Raw genomic sequence first — 21,269 nt, forward strand, 5'->3', positions numbered from 1 at the left:
TGCTGGAGACATATAAAGATATAATACATTTAATGTAATATTTTCAATAAGGAAAACTGGAAACAAACATTCATCAATAAAGGAATATTAAAGGAATATTATGGCCAGGCCTGGTGGCTCACGCCTGTAATCCCAGCACTTTAGGAGGCCAAGACAGGCAGATCGTCTGAGGTCAGGTGTTCAAGACCAGCCTGACCAACATGGAGAAACCCCATCTCTACTAAAAATACAATAAATTAGCCAAGCGTGGTGGCACGTGCCTGTGATCTCAACAACTCAGGAGGCTGAGGTAGGAGAATCGCTTGAACCCAGGAGGGCAGAGGTTGCGGTGAGCCGAGATCACACCATTGCACTCTAGCCTGGGCAACAAGAGTGAAGCTCTGAAGTTCTCTCTCAAAAAAAAAAGAATATTTACTGCATCCTATGCAGTCATCAAAAAGAATGAAGTTGATGAGTATGTACTCGTGGAATTATATGCATGAACTGTAAAAAGAAAACAGCATTGCCAAGTAGTTTTAATGTTTTGTTTTATTATACATTATTACAACTGTACTTTCCATAATACTTATGTTTGAGAAATGGTATCACAAGGGATTTTTAGTGTTTATTTTTATTAGAGATGGGGTTTATTTTTCTTACATTTCTTAGAGTAGTATATTGTGTTTCTGTGATCAAAAAAGTAATAACAAAAGCTGACACAAAATCTACATTTTCTCCATAATTATATGTTTTTATTATCATAGGAAAAATAAATGACCCAGAAATTAGGTTTACCAATGCATTGAACTGGTAATTTTATTTTTAATGTGTATATTAAATCCTAAATGCAAACCTCTATTAAGTTGTGTTATTTTATACCTTATGTTGTTTCGAAAGGAATTGTGGTATCTTTTGACCAGGCCAGAGAACCATTTCAGTATATTCAAAATAGCATGAACAATATGAATTCAGAAAACATTTGGCCAGATAACAATTGTCTTTAATAAATTTATTTGTGTATGTGTCACGATATTTGGGACCCTGTAAAGTTGGGGGTCAGGGTTGAGGTCCTGTTGCCTGGTATTAAAAGTTGCTAGTGACTTGTGGCTTAGGCACCTCCCGGGTTTCCTTACCTACACTATAAGCACTTTATGGGCCAGCTACTTTACTTCTTTAAAAATTAGTCTGCTCTGGCCGGGCACGGTGGTGCACACCTATAATCCCAGCACTTTAGGAGGCCGAGGTGAGCGGATCACCTGAGGTCAGGAGTTCAAGACCAGCCTGGCCAACATGGTGAAACCCCGTCTCTAATAAAAATACCAAAATCAGCCGGGCTTGGTGGCATACACCTATAATCCCAGCTACTAGGGAGGCTGAGGCAGGAGAATTACTTGAACCTGGGAGGCAGAGGTTGCAGTGAGCCAAGATTGCACCACTGCACTCCAACCAGGCAACAGAGCAAGACTCTTATCAAAAAAAAAGAAAAGAAAAAAAAATTAGTCTGTTGTGTCCAGTTGTAGGTCTAACTCTTTCAAAACAAGAAGTGAATGTAGTGCCACTCCTTGAAGAAATAATGATATGAATTTTTAAAGTGACAAGTTGAATAATATTATTACTGAGAAAATCATGAAGAAAATTCATTTGTAGATAAGCTTCTTAAAGGGGGCTGGAATAGAAAAATGAATAAGCAAAGTAACTTTATTGCCTTGTATGTTCTCTCACATCATCTCCTACTTTACCTTTGTGACATTTATCACAAAAACAATAAAATAATTATTTCCTTCTGAAAAATTACACAAACTACTAAACTCAGGAAGACCCAGATAGCAAGTAAGGCATTTAGGCATCTTTCTTCCCATCCCCCTTTTTTAAAGTTATCAAAGAAAAATCCTGGGTGCTTCCAGATATTTTGAAAAGATTAATTGCCCTGTTTCTAAACTCAGATGAAGGTATCAATTTATTATACTTTGCAGCTTTCCTTATGTTTCATAATATACTCTTTAAGAATACCTGGATATTTTTCATTTGAATGAAGCCTAAGGACTCAAAACCTGGCTGGATCTCATAAACCCTCAATCAGCTTCTACATACGTGTCACTGTATACACAGATGCTTGGGCGAAACAGCACACACTTACGTGTCCCTACAAAGGGTATATATAATGTGCGATATAGAAACTGATATTTTCAGTAAATTTGACATTCAGGCTAATCTCATTACATTGAGAAGTGTCTTTGTGTGACCATTATTTATTAATTACCTACTGTGCCGAGGTACTGTGCCCGGTTCCCTGGGGGTACAGAGATGAGTAAGATGCAACCTTGAGACGCTTGTAGTAAGGGGAAATAAATTGCTAATCTTAGAAAAAGAATCTTTAAAATACCTAATTTATTTTTAGTAGAGAGTTGCCATCCATTTCCTTACTGGTTAGAGCCTTGAAAATTTTTAGCTTTGGCACCCTTGAAAGAAAAGTATTTTGAATTAGGTTTATCTTCAAAATTGACCAATATCAAGATGCTCAACTTGATCTGGTTTTCTTCTCGTGCATACACAAAAAGTCAACACTTATAAGGTAAAATTATGATAACTGCATTGGATCATAATTATGATTGTTACTTTTAAAGGGATACAAAAATTCTGAGTTGATGGGCAAAATACTAATGTTAGATGTAATTGTCATGATAATTTGCTTTATTCAATCTGGTTTTACCAAATATAGTCCTTCACTTAAAGAATTTATTTTTGTTTAATATTTTTCTTTTCTCTTACAGGAGTTTATATTGTCAGAAGATTATAACAAGATGACTTCTGTGAAAAACTATCAAGGTAGGGTGTGAGAGGAATACCTTCATTACCCAGATTCTAAAATACTTCTTGGTGCTTTTCACTGCCACAAGAGAATACGTACTTTACAATCATCAGGGAAACAAAACAGAGCAACCTTTTGAGTGAATGTTATCCCTGTTTTTTAATTAAGAAACTGAGGCCCAATGAGGTTGGGTGGCTTGCCTGGGGTTCTAGTTAAGCGCAGAGCCATATCAGGTCAGTGTGACTCCCAAACCCACAGCCTTTGTCTTCCTACTATAACACGCTGCCTTTCAACAGTACAGCAGGTTTAGAAAGTGGGTCCAGTAAAAAACCACCTTAATAGGACTTATCTTTAATGTGGTTAAATGTTTTAAAATGCTCAGAGTGTGTTGTCCAAGGGGAAGAATTGTGGTTTTATCATGTCTTCAACATTGACAGGCCATCTGCCCACAATTTTTGGAAGGGATTTCTTTACTCAGACTAACAGTATTGTGGAACCAGAAAGTTATTAACACTTAGAGTCACGAGAATTCCCTTGACTCGCCTTTAATGAGAGGATGATCATCCAGCCTCTCCTTTAGTACTGCCGGAGACATAGGAACCATTATGATTTTGGAAAATTCTAAGCATTAAGTTCTTTAAGATTTGGGGCTAAAATTTATTTCTCTTTATTCTTTAATTTTCTCACATATCATTCATCAAATATTTATTGAGTGTCTATTATGTTCTGGTAACAGAATTGCAATAGTGAACCAGACATGTATAGTATCTATGTATAAGCAGTTTATAATCATGGAGAGGATGCAGATGGCCATTAAAACATTGTGTGATAAGTGATATTGGTGTTTGCTTAGCCTGTTGGACCTACAGCAACTGAATACAATCTCTCTTACACATGACAACCTTTCAATTATTTTAAAACAACAGTGAAAGTTTCTACCCCTTCCCTTCTGTCTCCTGTTTCAATCTGCAGTGTTTTGCTCTCACTTCTCTTTTCCAGGCTATATATTTTATATCTCTAATTTTTATTTTACGTTACGTGAGTCTTTATTCTTTAAAACAGTTTTTACATGTATTCTGTAAATATGGACAATTGTTTTTTATCAAGTTTTAAAAATACATTACTTAACAAAAAAATTTTTTAATTGGCTTGATCACATATTTGGGATATCATTTGGTACCTTTGGGACCATTTAAAAATACAATACCTTGTGGTAGGTAACCTTTAAGATGGTTCCTAATGATCATTGCCTCCTGGAATTTACCCTGTACCTCCAGTGTGGGCTTGACCTAGAATATGGCAAGTGATGAATATCACTTCTGAGATTAGGTTACAAAGATACCAAAACTTCCACCTTGCTTGCCCACTCTGCACTTTTGTGTGCTTGCTCTGATGAAAGCCAGCTGCCATGTTGTGAGCTGCCCTGTGGAGAAGCCCATGTGCTGAGGAACTGAGGGAGGCCTTCTCAACAGCCAGTAAGGAACTGATATCCTAATTTAATAGCCCACAAGGAACTGAATCCAGCCAGTACTATGTGAGAGAGTTTGGAAGCAGATTCTCCCCCGTCAAGCTTTCAGATGAGACCACAGTTCCATTCCACACCTTGATTCCATCATGTGAGAGACTTTATGACAGAGGCATGCAGCTAAACTGCACCAATATTTCAGACTCTGAGATAATTAACATTTACTGTTTTAAGGCACTAAGTTTTGGGGTACTCTGTTACACAGCAATAGGTAACTAATACATGCATGTAATCTGATAAGTACAAAATTATATTCTCTCTTTTCCTCAGCACTGTTCTTATATAGGGTGAATTTCTGGCAGCCATTTTACACTGTGGGCTCATGTGGAGCAGTCAACTCAAGCTCCTCCACAGTTCTCACTTGAATTGTTGTTGTTGTTGTTTTAGTTCTTTTTTTAATTTTTAATTTTTATGGGTAGATAGTAGGTGTATATATTTATGGGGTACATGTGACATTTTGATACAGGCATGCAATGCATAATCACATAAGTGTAGGTGGGGTATCTGTTGCCTCAAGTATTTATCCTTCATGTTACAAACAATCCAATTATACTCTTTTAGTTATTTTAAATTGTATTGAGTTATTTTTAAGCTGTATCTTCAGTACTTTTGAAGCTGTTTCTTGTTTTTATTTTTGTTTTTAAAATAAAAACTAAATGCTGCACTTAACATCCTGTTATTCACAATCTCATTTTATTTAGCCTATCACCTCAACTTACCAAGATACTTAGAAATCCCAGTTGTCATTAAATATATTAATTTCTGCTTAATTTTGTGTTTTTCTTAAATGTATAAGCATAACATGCCATTTCCTATGTCTTTGTTAAAATAATGATTGGCCTCACAGGTATAGGTATAATGAGCATATCACTAGAAACTTCTCTTCATATGCCATTATTCTTTGAGTCTCTTAATATTTCATATAAGTTCATTTTATCTACAGAGGATTACAAAAAAATTGATAACTAGAATACTATGGAAACCTATTCTCCACAAATACCTGGAGATAATGTTAAAATTACACTTCTTGTTGGTTTTGTCATTCTTCTTAATACAATACTAGACTTATGGGAGATACAAATAAAAAAATTTCTATGAGCCAGAACCAAAGAGAGAACTAAAACTCAGAGTGATATACATACAATCTGTCATTGCAGCTGTCTTGGGGAGATGGAGAACCAGTAAGAGATAGATACTTGTGTATGAACATGCACTTGGGGACAAGAAATAAGGCCCAGGGCCTGAGTGAGATGAAAAATTGGAACTGAGATTTCCATAAAAGGCTGAATCTCATAAAGGACTGTACCCCATAAAAAGAGGAACAAGACTTTCCAGTAATTGGCCCTGAAGACCACAGGGAAATTTATTCCTGACCCCAGCTCTGGATAAAGGATGGAATTTTACCTTGATAAATCAAAACCTGAAATGAAAACTCTTGAGTTTGGAATATAAATTTTAACCGATTGTAACATGCTGGAACTCCATGTTAAGAAATTAACATAAAGTGGGTCCTTGGCCAATAAGATACCACAGTTACTTTCTAGAAACAAATGCGGGCTCTTTTCAGTAAGACAAATTGCACAAAGGCCCTGCAACAAAAACAAGCACTGCTTAAGATGAATTCTTCATTTTTTTTTTTAATTGTAAAACTAACAAGCAATCAATCTACTATGAGTAAATATTAGCAGATATCACAAACAGGATGATTAGAGTACCAAGAATCTTAGATAATAATCAGCAAAGCGAAAGAAGCCATAACACAGTATGTTAAATGATTGAAGAAAAAAGTTTCAGAAACAACAAGGAAATAAAATGATTATGGAAAAAACAGGGAGATTTTTAAGAGAACCAAATAGAACTTTTGGATAGGAAAAATATAGTCATTGAAATAAAAAATCAGTGGGTAGATTAGATTTATTAGACACAGACAAATTAGTGGAGTGGCAGATGGATTCGATGTCCACAGAACAACATTTTTAAAGCTTTTTTTTTTTTTTGGTGACAGGGCCTCACTCAGTCGCCCAGGATAGAGTGCAGTGGTGTGATCTCAACTGACTGCAACCTCTGCCTCCTGGTCTCAAGCAGTCCTCCCACCTCACCTCCCAAGTAGCTGGGACTACAGGTGTATGCCACCACACCTGGCCAAGTTCTATATTTTTTGTAGAGATGAGGTTTTGCCATATTGCCCAGGCTGGTCTCAAACTCCTAAGCTCAAGCAATCCACCAACCTTGGCCTCCAAAAGTGCTGTGATTACAGGCAAGAACCACTGTGCCCAGCCCATTTTTAAAGTTCTAAAAGAAGAAAAAACTTCCAACATAGACTTACATACCCAGAGAAAATATCTTTCAAAAACTTAAGTAAAATAAACATTTTGTTGGACACACAAAAACAGAAAAAAATCATCATTCATAGACCTTCACTAAAAGAAATGTTAAAGGAAGTCTTTCAGGGAAAAAGAAAATGATGCCAAAAGAAACTATGTGTCTACTCAAAAGAAAGAACAGTTTTAAAAATGGGAACTGAAAGGTTTTTTTTCATATCTTATATGAATCTCTTTAAAAGACAATTGACTTTTAAGTTAAAGACGAAGTAGCAAGGGGTTAATAATATATGTAAATTAAAATGTGCGACGATAGTACAAAGGCCAGAGAAATGGAAGTATACTATTGTAGGTTCTAGAATACTATACATGAAGAAGTATAATAGCACTTGGAGGAAGACTGTGGTAAGTTAAAGATATATACTATTAACCCTTAAATGACTTTTTTTTTTTTGGAGACAGAGTCTTGCTCTGTCACCTAGGTGGGAGTGTGAAGCGGCACAAGCAATTGTGGGCACCCCCCAGGTTCAAGCGATTCTCCTGCCTCAGCCTCCCAAGTATCTGAGATTACAGGCACCTGCCACCACACCCAGCTAATATTTGCATTTTTAGTAAGACAGGGTTTCACCATGTTGGCCAGGCTGGTCTCGAGCTCCTGACCTCAGGTGACCCACCTGTCTTGGCCTCCCAAAGTGCTGGGACAGGTGTGAGCCACCGCTCCTGGCCCAAAACAACTATTAAAATAACAAATTGAGGACCAGGGACAGCAGCTGACACCTGTGATCCCAGCACTTTGGGAAGCTGAGGTGGAGGATCCTTTGAGCCCAGGAGTTTGAGACCAGCCTGGGCAACACAGCAAGACCCCATCTCAAAAAAAAAAAAAAGATTAATTAGCCTGTAGTCTTAGCTACTAGGGAAGCTGAGGTGGGAGGGTTTTTTCAATCCAGGGGTTCGAAGTTACAGTGAGCTGTGCCTGCACCATTGTACTCTAGCCTGGGTAACAGAGCAAGACCCTGTCTCTAAATAATAAAATAAATAGCAAATCAAAAAATGACAGCTAATAGGCAAACCAAGGAGATAAAGTAGAATCATATAGTAATTCCCAATTAAAAAAAAAAAAAAAAGCAGACTAAGAGGAAAAAGGGTGTAAAGAACAGGTGGAAAAATGTAAAACAACACTGTAGTAGATTTAAACCTAACAATGTCAGTAATCAGATTAAAAATAAATGATCTAAAGGCAATTAAAAGGCAGTTAATGTCAGATTGAGTGAAAGATGAGACCCAAATATAAACTGTAAGAAGTGTGTTTTACATATAAAGACACAAATAGGTTAAAAGTAAAAGGATGGAAGATGATATACAATGAGAATACTAGTCCTGAGGCCAGGAGTTTGAGACCAGCCTGGCCAACATGGTGAAACCTCCTCTCTACTAAAAATACAAAAATTAGCTGGGTGTGGTGGTGTGCGCATATCATCCCAGCTACTTGGGAGGCTGAGGCAAGAGAATCACTTGAACCCGGGAGGTGGAGGTTGCAGTGAGCTGAGATTGTGCCATTGCACTCCAGCCTGGGTGACAGAGCAAGATTCCATGTCAAAAAAAAGAAGAAATACTGAAGGATTTCCCTTATAAATGAGGTACTTATTGTAATCAAATTCATAGAGACAGAAAGGAGAATGGTGATTGCTAAGGGCCAGGAGAGGGGGAAATGGCGAGTTAGTGGGTAAAGTGTTTCAGTTTGGGAAGATGAGAAAGTTCGAGAGAGTGAAAGGTGGTGATGGTTACGCAACAGTGTGAATGTACTTAATGCCACAGAATGGTATGCTTAAAATGGTTTCAGTTGTAAATTTTTTGTTGTGTATATTTTAATACAATAAAAATATTAAAAGATTACATATGTGGATTACTATCTGAAACATAGTTTAATGGTCCAATAAATATTAATTCCTTTCAAAAAAAAAAAGGAAAGCAGTGTTGACAAGAATGTGGAGAAATTGGAACCCTCTTTTTGTTTTTGTTTTTTTGTTTTGTTTTGTTTTTTGATACAGAGTTTCGTTCTTGTTGCCCAGGCTGGAGTGCAGTGGCGTGATCTCGGCTCGCCACAACCTCTGCCTCCCGGGTTCAAGTGATTCTCCTGCCTCAGCCTTTTAAGTAGCTGGAATTACAGGTGCTCGCCACTGATGCCTGGCTAATTTTTGTATTTTTTAGTAGAGACAGGGTTTCACCATGTTGGCCAGGCTAGTCTTGAACTCCTGACCTCAGGTGATCCACCTGCCTTAGCCTCCCAAAGTGCTGGGATTACAGGCATGAGCCACCGCACCCAGGCCTGGAACACTGTTGGTGGGAATGTAAAATGGTGTAGCCACTTTGAAAAAGAGTTTGGCAGTTCCTCAAAGAGTTAAATATAAAGTTACCTTGTGACACAACATTTTTACTTCTAGTTAGGTACCCAAGAGAACTGAAAGCATAGTCATGTGTTGCTTAATGATGGTGACACATTCTGAGAAATGCATTGCTAGGCGATTTCAATGCTGTGTGAACATGAGAGAGTGTACTTACACCCCTAGATGGGATTGCCTGCTACATGCCTGGGCTAGAGGGTATAACCTGTTGCTCCCTAGGCTTGCACACCTGTACAGCATGTTACTGTTATGAATACTGTAGGCTGTTGTAGCACAATGGTATTTGTTACAATAAACATATCTAAAAATAGAAAAGGTGCAGTAAAGATTTGATGCAAAAGATTTAAAAAATTGTATGGTTTGCCTGGATAGGGCACTTAACCATGAATGGAGCTTGGAGAACTGGAAATTGCTCTCGGTGAGTCAGTGAGTGAGTAGTGAGTGAATGTGAAGGCCTTGGACATTACTATACACTGCTGTAGACTTCATAAACATTGTACACTCAGGCTACACTATATTTGCTTAAAAATGTTTTTTCAGTAATAAACCTAGTGAACTCTATTTTTACTTTATAAACTTTTTAATCTTTTCAACTTTTCAGCTTTTTTGTAATAACAGAGCTTAAAACACAAACACAACTGTACAAAATATTTTTTCTTCATACCTTTATTCTCTAGGTTTTTTGTTTTTTTAATTTTTAATATTTGTTTTATTTTTTAAACATTTTTGTTAAAAGCTAAGACACAAACACACTCATTAGCCTAGGCCTACTTAGGGTGAGAATCATCAATATTACTGTCTTCCACCTCCGCAGCTCGTCCCACTGGAAGGTCTTCAGGGAGCATAACACCCATGGAGCTGTCACCTCCTATCACAACAATGCCTTCTTCTGGATACCTCCTGCGGGACATCCATGAGGCTGTTTTACAGTTAACATTTTAAAAATATATATAAAAAGAAGGAGTACACTCTAAAATGCTGATTTTAAAAGTATAGTATAGTAAATACATAAACCAGTAACATGGTCATTTAGTATCATTATCAAGTAACATTATTGCAGGTGCTATACTTTTATATGACTGGCAGCACAATAGGTTTGTTTTCACCAGGATCACCACAGATAGGTGAGTAATGCATTGTGCTAGAACAGCCACGCCCTTTCAGCTGCATTATACTCTTATGGTGCCACAGTTGACTGCAGCATCGTTAGGTGGAGCATGACAGTATTCACACAAAAACTCATACATATCTCTTCATAACAACGTTATTCATAATGGCCAAAAAAATGGAAGTAACCTCAATGTCCATCAGTGATGAATGGATAAACAAAATGTGGTATATATATGCATTGACTTATTTAGCCATTTAGGAATGAAGTACAGGCTACAAAATGGTTGAACCTTGGAAACTTATGCTAAGAGAAAAAAGCCACACACAAAAGGCCACGTGTTGTATGATTACACTTATATGAAGTGTCAGGAATAAGAGGTAATTCATAGAGAAAGATAATAGATTAGTGTTTTCCAAGGATGAGGGAAGTGGGAGTTGGGGATATAGAGTTTCATTTTGGGATGATGGAAATGTTCTGGAAATAGATAACAGTGATGATGCACAACATTGTGAGTAACTAATAACCAGTGAATTACATACTCTAAAATGTTTAAAGTGGTGAATTTTGTGTTATGTGAATTTTACCTCAATACAAAATTTTAAAAATCAAAAAATGATCCCAAAACCAAAAAAAAAAAAAAAAAGCAAATTGACCCCAACCGTATATAAAAAGAATTACACAGCATGACCTAGTGGGATTTATTCCAGATAGGCAAAGCAGGTTCAGCATTCAAAAATCAATGTAATCCATTATGTCAACAGGTTAAAGAAGAAAAATCATATTGTTAATTTAATGTGGCAAAGCATTTGGTAAAATCCAGTTCATTATAAAATATTCTCAGCAAACTTGGACTAGAGGGGAGCTTCTTCAATAAAGAAATATCTACAGAAACCCTGCAGCTAGCATCGTCCTTAATGGTGATAAAAGAGATGCTTTCCCTCTAAGATCAGGATCAAGGCAAGGAAGAGGTCCCTCTCACCACTCCTCTTCAAACCCACGTTTTTTCTTAGGAGTTTCTGAAGCTTAGTGATAAGTTATCTATCTTTGAATTTTTTTTCAATAGAAGAATCTTTTTCACCTTAAACAAAAGTATGTGATCTGAGTTTTGGGGTTTTTTTGTTCGTTTTTGTTTTCTGGTAATCATAGGTAGCCTGACACTGAGAGAGAGGACCAACTTTGACATCAGGGAGAACAGGATTTTTATTCTATCTTTGTCATTCGTTGGTTTTGTAGCTTTGAGCAAGCCACTTAATGTTTCTAGCCTCTGCCTTCTCTGGCACAGGAAGGCCGCTCAGAGGGCTAAAGCCCCTTATCATCTAGGGCTGCTGTCATCCCCTTGGACTGGAATCTGATAGATAGAAGGCTAAAGGCCCCCTCAGTGAAAAGAGGGGTGAGGTGCTAGGGGCCACTTTCTGCTTGAAATAGACTTGAGTATACTTGAACTCATTAGAGAGTTCACTTTTTATTCCCTCACTGATAGAACTTGAATTGAACATTTGATGATAGAGACATAAAAAGATCTTCACGAGTTTCTCCAAGAAGACACATCTTTTCGTTAAAGCCTGTGTTTTGATCTTGATGGTGGCTGGTACTCTGAAAGCAGATGTGTGTTGTAGACACATCACAGTGTCACTGCTTCCCTACTCCCTTAGATTCTCCAGGCTTCAAACACCAGCTCTTAAAACATCAGGCATTTGTTGAATGACTGCCCTGTGGCTGTTCACTCTGGTTCTGACTGTATTGTATGGTAGCAATCCCAAAGGGCCATCTTGCTAAGGTTGTATTTGTTGTAAAATGATGAAATCATCCACTTTGCAGGGTCATTACAATGATTAAGCTAGAGAATGTATTTAAGTGCCTGGCACTTGTTAGACATTCAAAAATTGGCAGATGATATTACTGTCAGTAGAGCCACATTTGTCCATCCATACTGTCTAACTCTGTGTTCATGATCAAAATGTGAAACCAGTGTCTTCTCTGTGACCTCACCACAGTCATGATGAGTGTGTTCATGCCCCGTCAGACTGCCAGCCCTTGGGAGCAGGGCCCGGTGAGGTCCAGGTTGCAGGATGCTAGTCTTTGTTCATTCCAGTCAGCTCTGTTCAGTGACTGCAGATGCCCTCCACCTTACTGCCTGGAATATATAATAAGGCAAAAATCCTTCCACCTGATTTCATTTGGTAACTGAGAAGCTCTAAGACCTCAGTCAAGCTACTCCACCTCATTGTGCCTCACTTTGCCCATGTGTAAAATAGGGAGATGGGTTAACTGATATGAATAGCCTCTTCTGATTCTGGAATTGTGTGATGTGGTAACTGTGATCATGTTACTCTTGTTTATTAACAACTCTAGAAAATTTACTCTTATTATCATTTGTACAAACACACACACACTTTGGCATAAGGGATACTTCACTTTCTTCTATATGGTTCTTAGGAATAATTCTGTCCTCCTTTCCATGCATTTAATTTCTGAAAGAAAGTGTTCATCTAGAACTTTTGTATGACTTTATAAGACAGACTTCATTAAAAGAATAACGGTATGCTCCAGTTTTTTTATAAGTGCACATAAACTGATGGTAGTGATATATATGAACATCGCTCCTAATGTGTTTTGTGGTCACACTGGATGTGGCTCTCTCCAGTCCAGCAGCCCTAGCTTGTCTGAGGAAGTGGCCCAGGCCCTTTGGTAACAGGAGCTATGTGTGGCAATAATCCTTGTGTTGGCACAAATGGGGCAGAGGGGGAACATTGGGAAGAGATGGATAGTTTTATTTTAATCACCAAAAACACTCAGACACACCGGTCTACAGGGGAATACCCCCACCCCCGACGAGAACCACTGTTCTACCTTGTCCTTAAAATGGTTCTGCCGTTCAGCTTATTCTGGGGTGGAGAGAAGAAGAGAATGGTGAATCTCTGTGGGCCGTGTTCTTCCAACCTCCTTAGGATGCTTTATAGGTTGTTTTCTTTTCTCTTGGTTTTCAGCGCATCAGAGCAGAGTGACGATGATCCTGTTTGTCCTGGAGCTGGAGTGGGTGCTGAGCACAGGACAGGACAAGCAATTTGCCTGGCACTGCTCTGAGAGTGGGCAGCGCCTGGGAGGTTATCGTACCAGTGCCGTGGCCTCAGGCCTGCAGTATCCTTTGCTGGACAAAAATCTCTTAGTAGGAACTTAACTCTGATTCATGAAATTTTGGGATGTGTGCAACTTGAAAGTTTTGTTAATGACTGAGTTGCCCAGTATAGATTACAATGCTCATAGAATTTCCTAAGGCACAAATCATCAAGAGTTCCCATGTAAGTAGAGTGAAGTGCGATCACTTGACCTGAAATAATAGACTGCTGAGCCATTTGTGAGTCTACTGTAACACAAGGTCTGACATCTAGACAGAACACAGTGCAGATTCATGAACCTCAGCTGTCAGAAATAATTATGGTACATGAAGATGAAATCATCACCAAAATGTAATCTTTGCTCTTCGTACAGAAGTAATTTACACATAGATACCAAGGTTGTGAACATTCCTGTTGGTGCCTGGGAAAAGAACCACAGGATTCCTGTTCAGTTTTAAATAGTTATTGCCAGGTTACCAAGCTAGGACCAGAGTGGGTGAGCTGGTATCTACATGGTGATGTTAAAAGCTTTGTTCCAGGAATGAGACATTTTCAGGATATGTAGAGTGATATTTTTGTTTCCCAAATTGCCAGGGTCCTCATGCTCATGGTGAATCCTTGCTGATGCTGGGTAATGCTCACATCTGCCCAACTAGGCTCCAGCAAGCACAGTAATGACTAGTGTGTAGCACGTGTGGATGCGGCTACCACTGTAGGGAGTAAAGGACCCTGGGTTCTTAGTTTTAAAAGCATATGGTCTCTTTATCTTCTGACAAATTAAGAAGTAGGTAGAAACAGGCCACTAGTCAGGGAAAGCAGGAAGAAACAGTAAGTCCTGCTTTCTAATTTCATCTCCATATTTATAAAATGCCTATTCAGTGATTCTCAACATCTGACAAAGTACATTGCTGTTTCTGTGAAACTGTGTGGCATTCAAAGGTATATTTTTGTGTATATATAGGCTAATATCACTCTTTTTTTTCTCACTAGAAGAGCAAGGTGAAGAAACTAAGAATGACCATTGTGGAAAGTTGTAAAAGTAGCAAGTTGCTGAGAAGACCAAAGGCAAGGATGATAAGGAATGGCAGGCAGGATCAGCTCACCTTTGAGAGGGTGGTACTACCGGTTAATAAAAGAAACGCCAAACTTTACTTTCTAAAAGCCAATTCAGATGAGCGTAATACGTAAGTTGAAATACATGAACTCTCTTGCCAATACATAAATGACGTCTTAGTGTTAGAGCTGGAAGTACACTTAAAGATCACCTAGTCCAACCCTCTGTCTTCGTCCATTTGGGCTGCTATCATAAATTACTGTAAATTGGGTGTCCTTTAAACACCAGCAATTTATTGCTCACAATTCTGGAGGCTGGGAATTCTCAGATCAAGGCACCAGCAGGTTCAGTGTCTTGTGAGGGCGCTTGCTTCCTGCTTCATAGACAACATCTTGCTGTGTCCTCACATGGTGAAAGGGCAGAGGACCTTTCTGTGGCCTTTTTTTATAAGGGCACTAATCCCGTTCATGAGGATTCATCTCCAAACACCATCACATTGGGAATTAGGTTTTAACATAGGAATTTTGGGGAGACATAATCATTCTGTCTTCCTTATCTCTTTCTCTCTGTTTCTCACACACACACACACACACACACACACACACACACACACACACACACACACACACACTGTAACTGGGTAGTGATGGATGTGTTAATCAATTTGACCATGATTATTACACAGTGTATATGTATATCACATCATCACATTCAACATTTTGAATATATACAATCTTTGTCAATTAAATACTTTTTTAGAATTCAGTCTATACTACCTTCATTTTACAGATGAGCTGGCTGAAGCCCAGAAAGAGTCCTGTGTTTTATCTGAGGCCACCCAGCTAGTAAGTAGGAAAATCCTCACAAGAACCCAGACCTTCTGCCTTGGACTCCTATTTTTTTCCCATTGTACTGCATTGCTCCTTCAAAAAGGAACTAATGGCATCAGTATAATTTGGTCTTATTCTGGTTTCTGTATCACTTAGCCAAGCCCAGCAAGTATGGAAAAAAATACAGATCTTGCCCTCAGGAAGCTAACTTTTTAAACTATTTGAAAATAAAAAACAAATGGATAGTGTCCAACTTTCCCTGACTGATGTAGTCTGATGTAGGATTGTAACCACCACAGCTTCTCCCTTCGGGCATCTCCAGGAGTCATCCTCATTTGGTGACTATTCCCTTTTCCCACATCATGTGGTTTACCAAGCAGAAAGTCGTGTGATTGGGTATGAGAAGCCTGTGTGTGTGAGAGTCTCTGGTTTCAGTTCCATCCAGCCAGCCTCACTGTTCAGGTGGTGGAGAGGTGCAATACTACAGACAGGCCCTCCCAGAAGATTCCCTGACCTCTGCCAGCTCTGCCTTGCCAACTATGATTTTGGAGCCATGGTTTCAACCTTTGCTCTTGAGTATTTTTCCATTGCTAAACACTGATGGCATGACAGCTCTGTGCTTTTGCCAGAGGGTCTCAGCCAATAACCATGTGACTTTTCTAAGGCTGGAAGTTTTTTCTGGGAGCTGGCTGATAGATTAATAGGCAAGCCATACAGTATTAGGGGTTCACATTTAAATTTAGCTTTTAAAAACATTTCCTTCTGAGAACCTCCCACCGCCTCCCCTCTCTTCCTTCTTTTTGTCACCCTCCACACTTACAGGGGTTTTGGTTTCGTCATTGTTTGTTTTAGTGATGAAGGGAGGAGGAAGATCTGATGAATCAACATAAAATATTATGAATAATATCATTAATCCTATTTATCTTCATAGTAGACAGCTAATGGTTCATAAGAGACCTCCACAGATGAACTCATTCTCTTCTATCACCACCTCAAACAGTCATTCAGCCAAGGCAACAAGTGACAGACTAAATCAGATTGAATTCAGCCTTTATTCCTCTTCTTTCAGGCATCTTAGTGGAGAAGTAAATATGCAATGAAAATGACCAAAATTCACGTAGAAAAATAAAGGAAGACAAAGAGACTGGTTCATAAATTGAATTGTCAATTTATGAGTAACCTCAAATTTTTTGATTGTTTTGACTGAAGATCTGAAACTTCAAATATAAATTACCTGTAATAGGAACAACAAGAATGACAATAATAGAAGAGAAGGAAAGGAAAGGAAAAGGATAAAGAAAGAAATATCTTAGATTTGCAGGCCCTGAAAATATCTTAGATTTGCAGGCTTTTACATATTACTTTGTTCACTGTCAAAACAATAATGTGAAGTAAAAACAAAAGACCTAATTCTCAGTTTTCACAGTGTAGAAACCAAGGCTCAGGGAGTAGGTGACTTGCTCAAGGTCACGTGACTATTGGCTAGCAGAACCAGGATTAGAATTTGGGGATTATAATTTTTCAGCCAGCCCTCTGCACAACTGGGTACAGCAGAATAGGGTTACTTCCCAAACGCCCCATGGAAGGTAGATGATAGTAAATAGAAATGTGTTCCTTCCCCACTTCACTTGTTAGTCTTTAAATTTGTGAATACTTTATCCAACGTCATTTGTCAGTGTCTTGTTATTTGACCATGTTTTTATCATATTTTTCATGTTTTCACAAAAATAATTCAAATACTCTATTTTAGGATTTTGTTCATGTCAGAGATATTTCCAAAATGTCACCATGTGTAGTGGAATGTTTCCCTACACCTAATGTAATCTCTTAGATTTATTTCTGTTCAGGTGAAGAGTTCTGAAAAGCTGTTAAGATTATGTCAATTTCTTCCTATCATACTTAATGCCAGTCATTCACATCCACTGTTGGTTCTTCTATCCCTTTTTGCTTTCTCTCAATTTTTGCTGGAGTATTTTAAAGCAAATTCTAGACCTTATATCATTTTATCCTTATATACTTCATTGAAAATATATGGGTTACTTTTTCGGTAATCACAATGCTATTGTTACATCTAAAAATTAACAATCTTTGATCTCCTTGATGTTGAATTTCAGATTTCACTGATTATTTTGAAAATTATTTTTGTGCAGTAGGTTTGTTGGAAATTGGATCTGGACAAGATCCACACATTGCACGTGGTTGTCACATCTTCTAAATCTTTCTTCATCCAGAGCAGTGCCCCCTTCACTTTTTTTAATGCCACTGCCTCGTTGAAGGTACTGAATCAGTTCTTCTACACACAGTCCCACATTCTAAATTGATGTCATTTAACTTGCTCCTGTACCTACCTTCCTCACATATTTTCAGTAAACTGAAAAACTGCCCTATAATCTTGATTTCATTCAGATTCAGCCTTTTAGTGAGAGCATTTGGTTCTCACCAAGCGTGCTTCATAGAGCTTCCCATTATAAGGCACATGGCATTGCATTGTCGCCCTTTCAGTTATGCTGAGATTGATCGGCAGTTCAGGTGGTGACAGCCGGATCCCTGCAGCGCCGTCCTCCATACCAGCCTTTTAATGGTTTCATCTATTGCTAAGCTTTGCCGGAACACTTTTTCGTTAAGGTTGCAAAATGGTGATTTTCTAATCCTATCGTATTTTTCCCATGTATTTGTTGGAATACTTCTAAAGCATAACTTCCCCCCCCTCACTAACTAGGGCTATTTGGTTACCCTGAAATACAATTATTATAGGAAAAGCAAGATAAATTCTTATATCTTTCTTTTTAGTCCTAATTTTCAGAGTACAAATTTGGTGCCCTGGTTACCTTTAATAGGAATCTTTTTTTTTTCTTTTTGAGCACTATTACGAAATCTTAGGTTGATTGGTTGTTTTTAAATAATAATATGTTCAGTATATTTCAATAAACTGCCATCTTTTTATTTTATGTTCCAGTTATTCTATCTTTGGCCAGTAACAGCTCCATTAAATGGGCTCCAATGTCTTTTTTAAATTTTTTTTTTTTTTTTGAGATGGAGTTTCACTATTGTCATCCAGGCTGGAGTGCAATGGCACAATCTCAGCTCACTGCAACCTCTGCCTCCTGGATTCAAGCGATTCTCCTGCATCAGCCTCCCGAGTAGCTGAAATTACAGGCGCCGACCACCACGCCCAGCAATTTTTTGTATTTTTAGTAGAGACGGGGTTTCACTATGTTGGCCACGCTGATCTTGAACTCCTGACCTCATGATCCGCCTGCCTCGGCCTCCCAAAGTGCTGGGATTACAGGCATGAGCCATTGCACCCAGCCCAATTTTTATGTTTTAAAGACTATTTTTTAGAGCAATTTTAGGTTCACAGCAAAATTGAGCAGAAAGTATAGAGATTGCCTATGTGCCTATGTGCCTCATGAGCTCAACATGCATGGTCTCCCCACAGTGTAGTGTGAACCTACACTGGCACGTCATTATCACCCGAAGTCCATAGTTTAGGGTTCACTCTTGGTGTTGTGCGTTCTGTGGATTTGGACAAATATATAAAGACATGCTACAATTACAATGGTAATTGTAGCATCATATGGAATAGTTTTACTGCTCTAAATAGCCTCCGTACTCTACCTGTTCATCCCTTACCACCGTGTCTGAAATAAGCCCACTTAGCCTTGGGTAGCTTCCTTGCCTTCTGACTCAACATGTCTCAAGTTCATCTTGTACTTTTCCTATCCCAATCCTGGAATCAGCCATTTTTTTAGTGAGGAACAATATTCAGAGATAGCTGAGAAGTGTATATAAATGTGTGTGTATTTTTTAAAAGAGAATAAATCATCAGTTAATATAATATTTCTTATTCAAATTTAACATTACGGGATTTTTACTTTTTGGTTTTTGTACTTGATTCTTTTATCTGAGGCTGAAAATCTTGGTTGTTAAAACACTGGCGTAGTTCCTCGTTTGCTTTATCCTACGTTTTATTTAAATGGTTCCAAAATAATGAGCAATACTAAATAACAATAAGACTACTGAATGAGATTTTAGATTTCTTTGCAACTCTCTTTGTCCTTAGAATATATTCTACCAGTGATGGAGGTGAGACTTCCCCCTTGTCATAGTTCCCATTTTGGAATCCTGTAATATTTTTACATATTAAAAAATACATAAAATTTTTGCTCAGGCATGGTGGCTCACACCTGTAATCCCAGAACTTTGGGAGGCCAAGGTGGAAGGATCACTTGAGCCTAGGGTTTGAGACCAGCCTGGACAACAAAATGAGACACTGAAACATTGAAAATGTTGTGTTTTAAAGGCACTTGAAATCGTTCTAATTATGTGATTATGTCACCAATTTGATAGTTAGGTTCATTCATTTTACTTTATTTTCAATTTGGGGGATTTTAAAAAAATATATTTGAGATATATATGTATATATATGTTACATATATATATTCTTTTTTTCTTTTTTTTTTTTAAGACAGGGTCTCACTGTGTCACCCAAGCTGGAGTGTAGTGGCTTGAACATGGCTGACTGCAGCTTCGACTTCCTGGACTCAAGCAATCCTCCTGTCTCAGCCTCCCATGTAGCTGGAATCACAGGCATGTGCCACCATGCCCAGCTAATTATTTTAATTTTTGTAGAGGTGAGGTCTCACTTTGTTGCCCAGGCTGGTCTCAAATTCCTGGGCTCAAGTGATCCTCCCTTCTTGGTCTCCCAAAGTGGCTCCCATGAGCCACTGTGCCTGGTCACAAATTTTATGTACCTTTTAATATGTAAAAATATTACAAAATTCTAAAATAGGAGCTATGACAGGGGAGAGGTCTCATTCCCATCACTGTCCCCTCACCTTGCCATTTTTGTTAGATCTTAATCCCTCTAGTGCTTCCCTTTCTAAATATGAGTGCACACATGCAAATGCACACACATACATATATACACTTTTGTATTTCTCTCCGTTTCTCACACAAAGGTAGTATAGCTTATAAACTCTGATATGCCTTGGCTGCCCCCCCCACACACACTTGATAATATATCCTGGTGTTTGTGTATACAGATCTCCATTTTTCCCCCAGCTGCATAATATTCTGTTGTGTGGATGTAGCATAGTTAATTCAGTAAGTCTCCTGTTGATAGACGTTTGGGTTATTTTCAAACTTTAGCTATTAAAATAACATGGAGTGACTAGCCTTGGGCATGTGTCATTTTGTATTTTTGCCTGTGTATCTCTGGGTAGATCTTTAGAAATAGGGTTGCTAGGCTTTGTCAACCAGAGAAGCTTGTTAGAGACTCCATGCCTAGGGCTTTTACTGGTCATGTAGGCAGGTCTGCCTGGGACATTCCAAAATTCCAGATTCCCAGAAGGAAAGCAGGTATTCAGTGTAAGCCACAATGTTTGAACAGTTAAGGCACAGTGAACCACTCTTATCAGTTAATGGTGGGAACCTTCCCAAAATCCAGATTCCCAGACACTATGCCAACTTCATAAGCTGGCTTTCAGAGGATCACAGTCAGAGCTGCTGTGTTAACTCTTTTTGCACAGCACCATTTTGATTTATTCTTGAACTATCTATTAATAGCTCCATTCAAATTTTGCCCATTTTTCTATTAGGTTTGGGATCTTTTTCTTCTTGATTGCTCTTTTTATATTAGAGATTTGGGCCCTTTGTGACATAAATTGCAAAGATTTTTTTCCAGTTTATCTTTTGGCTTTGCTCATAATATTTGTTGTGTTTTTGAGTCATAGCTTTTCCCACTCCAAGGTTACAAAGAAACTTTCCTATCTAAAGCTTATGTTTTCATTTTCTACATTTAGATCCCTAATTCATTTGGAATCTGTCCTGGTATACATTGTGAAATACAGATTCTATTTTCTTTTTCCAAATGGCTATCCAGTTTGTGCCAACATCATTTTTTTAAATTCATCTTTTCCTTATTCATTTGTAAAGCTACCTGCATCAGACATTTACTAAATTTCAATGTGCTTTTGGGTTTATTTCGCAACTTTGTATTCTGTTAGTCTGTTTATGCACCAATACCACACTTTTAATTAAAGAAACTTTATAACATTTTTTAATATCTGGTAGGGCTAACCTCCCTATCACATACCATATTGTTCTTATTTTCAGAGTAT

The 21,269-nt window shown here is 38.1% G+C and overlaps 2 protein-coding genes across 3 annotated transcripts in view; both read left to right on the forward strand.

Annotated features, from left to right (window-relative positions):
- LOC126940470 (peptidyl-prolyl cis-trans isomerase NIMA-interacting 4-like) overlaps positions 1-21,269 on the forward strand; it is a 1,058,238-nt gene that overhangs the window by 634,921 nt on the left and 402,048 nt on the right. The window lies entirely within an intron of this gene.
- WDFY2 (WD repeat and FYVE domain containing 2) overlaps positions 1-21,269 on the forward strand; it is a 177,117-nt gene that overhangs the window by 114,720 nt on the left and 41,128 nt on the right. For both annotated transcript variants that reach the window (XM_050766303.1, XM_050766304.1), the window contains 2 exons: positions 2,751-2,805; positions 13,135-13,285. In XM_050766303.1, the coding sequence (XP_050622260.1) occupies positions 2,751-2,805; positions 13,135-13,285 (206 nt within the window). The remainder of the gene's footprint in view (positions 1-2,750; positions 2,806-13,134; positions 13,286-21,269) is intronic.

The sequence above is a fragment of the Macaca thibetana genome, chromosome 17 (assembly GCF_024542745.1).
Source record: "Macaca thibetana thibetana isolate TM-01 chromosome 17, ASM2454274v1, whole genome shotgun sequence".
In the NCBI taxonomy this organism is placed as follows: Eukaryota; Metazoa; Chordata; class Mammalia; order Primates; family Cercopithecidae; genus Macaca; species Macaca thibetana.